General features: G+C 32.8%; 1 protein-coding gene across 1 annotated transcript; it reads left to right on the forward strand.

The window, feature by feature from the left end:
- The first annotated feature begins 204 nt into the window (after positions 1–204).
- LOC123227612 (protein CHROMOSOME TRANSMISSION FIDELITY 7-like) lies at positions 205–5,668 on the forward strand. Its single transcript, XM_044652672.1, has 7 exons — positions 205–354; positions 2,861–3,040; positions 3,621–3,903; positions 3,992–4,087; positions 4,196–4,264; positions 4,618–4,967; positions 5,308–5,668. The coding sequence occupies exons 2-7, from the start codon at positions 2,865–2,867 to the stop codon at positions 5,447–5,449; spliced, it is 1,116 nt and encodes a 371-aa protein (XP_044508607.1). The 5' UTR covers positions 205–354; positions 2,861–2,864; the 3' UTR covers positions 5,450–5,668.
- The last annotated feature ends 857 nt before the right edge of the window (positions 5,669–6,525 follow it).

Raw genomic sequence — 6,525 nt, forward strand, 5'->3', positions numbered from 1 at the left:
ATAAAAATTAGCGTTTTATACAAGAAAAATGCTTCTGGGAATTGGCCTTTTTCTTTAGAGGGGCAGAAAGATTTGCAATTAGATGAATGTGCTTGTGTACTCTTTTTTTACTATTATAGCTCCCCTATAATTTGACTCTAGCATGCCCGATCCATTGCCCTTGGAGCAGAAGCTAACCTTGTCACCTTGAGCTCTCTGACATTGTTTCTTGCCGGAAAAGAATCGTAGCTCTGTCATCATCTCAGGCGTCTATCAACTTGTCATCCAACAGTTTTGTAACTCTGCCATCGTCAGACTGCGCCATCATCAGACTGCGCCATCATCAGACTGCCTCAGTCGTAGCTCAACTCGCCGGTAAGTCCTTCTTCCCGATTTATTTTTTATATGCAATTTTTTGTTGTTTACTTGAACTAGATTACAGAGTTAACAAATGTCACTGTTTCTTTTTCTTTTTAATTCTTTCTTACAACTTTAGCTTAAGTTTGTTTACCATTCATTTGGTTGATGCGAAACTGGATGAGTGTCTTCAATTGTCTTTGCATGTCATTAGAAGAAGTGCAGGAGCTTTTGTAATAAAGTTGACTGCATTACGATGCTCACAACGTGTTTGACAAAATTCCTACTAAGTAATGTTAAAATTTTTGAGGCATAATTTTATCTGGGCATGGATCGCCAGTGTTGATCGAATTATTGTAAGCTTTTTTTTTCCCATTTTATGAATTATATTTTAACTTAATTTAAATGTCATTTATTTAGTTTACCTTTTGATGAAAGGAATCCTTGTCTTGTTTAAATTGCCGTGTGATAGAATTACTTTTTATATTATGGTTGGATTCTATGATGTCTTGAGGCTTTCAAGATAGTATAAATACAGGTTGTTTAGAGGGACGGAAATCTACTTCCTTTCACTCTTTTATACAGAAAAAAACTAAGCTTGTTTCATTCACTCCTTTCTCTTCAACTACTGTAGCCTTCACTTACCCTCTTCTTTTCAATTTTTGTAACTTTCATTCACCCTGGAAAATTTTCTGTGAATCTTCATTTTAGTTACCTATCAATTGAACTTGATAACAACGATTCATTGAAAAAGCAATTTGTCTCTTTCAAGATCCTTCAGGCTACTAGTTACTATCAATTTGATTCATCTAGTTCTGACATTTAAACAGGTTATTCTTTCTCTGCTCATTAGTTAGATGAGTCACTAATTACTTGGAAAATAGTTGAATTAATTTTGTTGATGTTAAGGTTTTTTTTTTTTTTTAAAGTTATCTTTAGGGTTAGATGAGGGTTTTTTTTTTTAAATTAAACAGGTTATTCCACCTGTGATGTAAACTTAGCCTATGGTGAAATCAAGTTCATCATGTTATTCTACCTTTGATATGCTGTATCTATGAAGATGATTATTTGGTCCCTGTTCCTAAGTCTTCATAACAGTGATTGGCATTCGCCTTGGCAGCACCTAATAAGTAATAAGACACTAAAGCTTGAGAAATTCTCAAGAAATCTAATGGCCTCAGTGGAGTGCATTTGTTCAGCTTGATTTTTCACATTTTTGTTGAATTAGATTCAGTTGTTGAGTGCTACGAAGAGTAGGAGAAATTTTGTGCATAACTCTTAAATTATGTATTTGTGGTTAATTTATAATTCTTGATCTTGATTTGTATATAGTAAAAGTTCTTGATTGGGTAATTCATTTTCTTTTTGTTCTGTGTTTTGCTTATGGTTTATATTTTTGTTGTTCAAAGGTGGAAACAATTATTTTTATAGTAGATACATTTATAGAAGATACTTGAACTTATAGGAATTGGCACAAAGGGGCTTTTGTGGAATTGGCTGTTAAGATTTTATGTTCAAGATATTAGGAAGATTTTTACTAGAGAATGGATAGAATTCTTTGGCTACGTCAGGAACATTATTGTTCTGTATGTGTAAAGCTATTTTTGGTGGATGTGCATTGCTATTTTTATTAACATTAAAATTGATCTACCAGCTATCAATTTATTAGCCTTGGTGAAACATCAAAGCTTCTAGAAATTGCTAGAGTGTTTTTGCAAGCTTTTAAAGTTGTAAGGATAGACCTGAAATATGTCTAAAATAAACCCAAAATCCAAAAAAATTTAATGAACCGGGCTTGAATAAAAAATCTGAGGCTCGAATGAGCAAGCCTAAATCCCGAGCCTAAAAATTTTTTAATGGTCCGGGCTTGAACAGGCCAAACTCAGTTCAATAAGTCCGATTGACAAGTCTACTTGTATTGCACATGATACAACTCCCAAACTAACGGACTGAAATATATTTCACAAACACTTTAGGGGGATAATAATTAGCCCCCTTTTTTAGAGGGATAATAATCACGCTATCCATCTCTCCAACCCAAATATCGTTAGTGCATCGGCTTGTTCATCTTCATTAGAGCATCGACAATGGTTGATGGGAACTTGTCTTCTCTCCGTCGTCTCTCCTCTGCTCTGTTTGTCTTTGACTCTTGTATGATTTTCAATTTTTCATAGTATAGTTTATATTGTGTATTGTACTCTGTCAATCTATTATGTTATGTTATTGTTAGCTTTTCAACTATTATTGTTATGTTGTTGGCTTGTTGCGAATTTTGTGATATTATTGTGTCGATTTTGGAATGCATCTGTCAAGAGTTTATTGTCTGTTAGTCTGTTATGTTATTGTACTCTGTTATATTATGTTATTGTTAGCTTTTCAAATATTATTGTTATGTTGTGGGCTTGTGAATTTTGTGATATTATAAAAAATAACCCCTATTTTTTTTATATTTACACGCTTTTTCATGTTTCCGTTTTCTATATTTTTTAGAATATACGATTCCGCTGTTCCGTTTCTGTGCTAGTTTGATGCAACCCAAAATCAGTTCCTTCTTCAAGCCCTCTTCTTCTTCTTGTTTGTGTGAGCCAAAATCTCAAGACCCAGCCCCGGTTTTGGAGGAAGAAGATGATGAATTGGAAATTTGGGAGAAGAAACAACATGTATTTCTCAATACTTACAAGCGTAGAGCTAAAAAGTTTGATAGGTATGGATTTTAGTTTATTTTATTTATGGGTTTAATTTCGTTTGGTATTTATATGAGTATGAGTTGGGTTTCTTTTTGTTTCTTCAAAATTGATAAAAACGATGGAAAATTGAAGAACGGGAAGCCTAAATTTTTAATGTTATCTTACTTAAATAAGGGATATTAATGTTTGGTTATAATTTTTTTAATTTGTATTGGGCACAATAAATTATATTTGGGTCATTCGAGTGACAATTTCAATTAATTTTATGATCCAAATAGTGATATTATAAGTTTGTTTAGTAATTATTCTCCTTTAAACTGCAATTAATGGAGTCCATCCTGATTTATTGAAATTCGTTTGGATTGAAAGAGAAGTGAAATCTGTATAGAAAGTGCATGGTTTATAGCGTTAAATGTGAAACTTCAAACAGCAGGAATTATAAAATAGAACATAAAACTTGTAATATTGAAATGTCAAATGATGTTTTACAATCAATACTTTCTAGTATTGCATGCTTCTTGGGTCTAGAGATTTACTGTTTATATTTATGTAAGACTTTGGGATTACTTATTTTTTGGGGTGTTTTTCAAATTTTAGGGCTTCATTTGAGGGTGGAAGAAGTGAGGTAAATGAAGGGTCAAGTTTTGATACACCAAAGGAGCGTAAATTACCGGATTTGAGTCTGAAACCACAGTTGACAGCATGTGGAAGAAAACTAAACAAGAGAAGCTATGCACAGTTTCATTTAGAATTAGGTCAATCTGATTTTTTTCTTCGCACATGTTCCACTTGTGGAATCCAGTATGCTGCTGGCAATGAGGAAGATGAGAAGGATCACAAGACATTTCACCAGAATTACACACATGGGGTTCAGTTCAAGGTCCAATTTTAGAACCTTTTGTCTTCCGTTCTGTTTGTTTGAGTAGTTGGGACACTTGGTTGATCAAATTGTTGTGTAATTTTATTAGAGTTGGCGCAATGAAAGGCTTGTTCAAATGCCTTGTGTTGAAGGGGGGCGCATTGTTTTGGTGTTAGATTGTGACTCTCCTGCTCAGAGAAATAAGGTTCAATTTTTCATCTTATTTTATTTTTCTAATTCAGGGTTAATGGGTGGAGTTGTTCACAGCTGATATTGGTTGGAGAAGTTAATAGGGATTCTACTGGATTGGCAGGTTCAGGAGGTTTTGAAGATGATGGAAATTGAGTTGGGTAATGGATGGATATTTCATAAGCTCTGCAAGGTGCCATATAATTATATTTGCCGTTGAAATATTTAATGAACTAGTTGTGCATAATCCAAAGTGCTTGCAAAATTTTGTGAGGCTCTTTCATTATTGATATGCTATATAATCTAGGCTTTTGGTTTCCTCAAAGATTGTTTTTACCAGTAGTAGCATTCCTTTCTATTAATTTGCATTATTTTAAATTTAAATTTTTTAGATGTGATTGGCTTCCATGTTAATACTACTATGTATTCCAAATTCTTCACTTCCCAAAGTTGAATAATATATGGATTGCAGCTCAGTTGCTAAAGCTGAAGTGATTTGTTGATACCATTCTGATAATTTTTTTCTATCATCTTAAACATTTGCAGGTGTATCTGTTTATTTCCTCTCAGAGAGTAGCTGGTTGTCTAATTGCTGAACCAATAAGAGAAGCATTTAAAGTTCTATCGTGCTCAGTTAATGAAAGAACTGATGACACTAACACAAAAGAAACAAGATCAAACTCAACCAGTCTCCAGTTTGGGAAAATTATGTTGCAGAGAGAAGTCATAAAAAGAATTCCTTCGGTCAATTGTCCGAATCCACTAAATGGAAACCACAATGGTGCAATTTTCTGTGAAAAGGAAGCCATACCTGCTGTTTGTGGCATTAGAGCTGTATGGGTCACTTCCTCTAACAGAAGAAAAGGCATTGCAACTAATCTGCTGGAAGCTGTCAGGTAAATCCAAGAACTCTTGCTTTATCCTATGTTATTTAGGTTGTTTAGGCCTATTTATGGCATAAAAAGCTCTTATTATCATCCACATGTGAAGGTCAATTTTGCCATCTGAAAGGAGCAAAAGAAGCATTATATTTATTTGATATTATAAAGTGGGTCCAAGCATCTATATAAGATAATGGGAAAACATGGTAACTGTAAAACACTAAACAATTCATAGAGAGGATGCACTGGATGCCTACGTTATGTGGTTGAATGAAAAGCTTGATTGGGTTGCTTTTTTCTTGTGCAAAATTGAGTTTTTTTAGATTTTATCTTATTTCTTTTGTTATGAATGCAGGAGAAGTTTTTGCATGGGATTTATTATTGAAAAATCTAAGTTGGCATTCTCTCAACCAAGTTTAGCTGGGAAGGCGTTGGCATCAAATTATTTTGGTACTGGATCTTTCCTGGTATACAAGGCTGAAGAATCAGTATGTTAGCTCCTATTATAACTTTTTAATAAGTTTATTGTCCAGTGTCATTCATCCTATTTTGTTCTTTTTTTCTAATTCTGCCTGATATATAAACAGACTATGTTGGTAAACAATGGTCTGCCTTTCATTTATTGTTGCATTGGCTTCTGTGAGATTGAAATTGGGGAAAACAGAGATTAGCATGTCAACTATTTCCTTATTTACCAAGTGTATTTTTGTTTTTTATTGTGTGATTTTCTTCGTAAAATCAGAGATTAGTTTCCTTCTTGTAAATAACTATATAAACCATACAGTTTTAATCACAATAAAGAAGTCTTAGAGTTATTCAAAAATCTGTATGGTATATGAGCAAAATTTTTGGAAAAATTAGTCTTTTTTTCTTTTTCTGTCGGAAGAATCATCAAAACAGTCTCAATGGTTGTCAAAATCTTAAGAATATCATTAGAAGTTGCCAATTCACCTTAGATCTACCAAATCATCATTAGAATCTTAGAAAAGTCATTTAAATCTCATGGAAACCTTAGGGTGCTTTCTCCAGGTTGGTGTAAGATATTCTTAGATATCAGAATTCACTTAGAAGACACCAATATCCTTAAGAACATGCTGAAATCTACTAAGGAGTTATTAGAATCCACTCAAAAGTTGTTGAGAATTGTACATTTTCCTTCATCATTGTTGGAATGTTCAAAAGTTGTTGGCAACTTAAGGGTTGTGTGTGATTCTCTTCATAAAATTAGAGATTAGTTTTCTTATATTGGGATATAGTTTGTTGTTTTGTGAGTTTGTAAATAGTTATATAGACCGGTTTTTTTCCTTTTAATAAGTAATATTTTTATGGTTATATAAGTATAACAGAGAGTTGAATTCAAATTATTTATCAAAAATTTTTAATATTTTACTAGTTTTGTTAACTCTGGTTATCTTATACAATTTTAATCACAATAAAGAACATCTCAAAATTGCTCAATAATATTAAAAAAAAAATTAAAGATTTGAAGTGGCTGGCTGAAATATGCATTAGCTAAAAGTTTTTTGCTCAAAGTTTGAAGTAATCCTAGCCTTAAATATTAAAAGTTAGCAGA

The sequence above is a fragment of the Mangifera indica genome, chromosome 10, assembly GCF_011075055.1.
Source record: "Mangifera indica cultivar Alphonso chromosome 10, CATAS_Mindica_2.1, whole genome shotgun sequence".
NCBI classification, from domain to species: Eukaryota; Viridiplantae; Streptophyta; class Magnoliopsida; order Sapindales; family Anacardiaceae; genus Mangifera; species Mangifera indica.

What these genes read in the sequence shown, in the direction of transcription:
- LOC123227612 (XM_044652672.1), top strand. Translation starts at nt 2,865, where the DNA reads ATGCAACCCAAAATCAGTTCCTTCTTCAAGCCCTCTTCTTCTTCTTGT. An exon ending in CACATGGGGTTCAGTTCAAG is followed by an intron (nt 3,904 to 3,991) that starts GTCCAATTTTAG and finishes TAATTTTATTAG; the next exon opens with AGTTGGCGCAATGAAAGGCT. An exon ending in TATTTCATAAGCTCTGCAAG is followed by an intron (nt 4,265 to 4,617) that starts GTGCCATATAAT and finishes AAACATTTGCAG; the next exon opens with GTGTATCTGTTTATTTCCTC.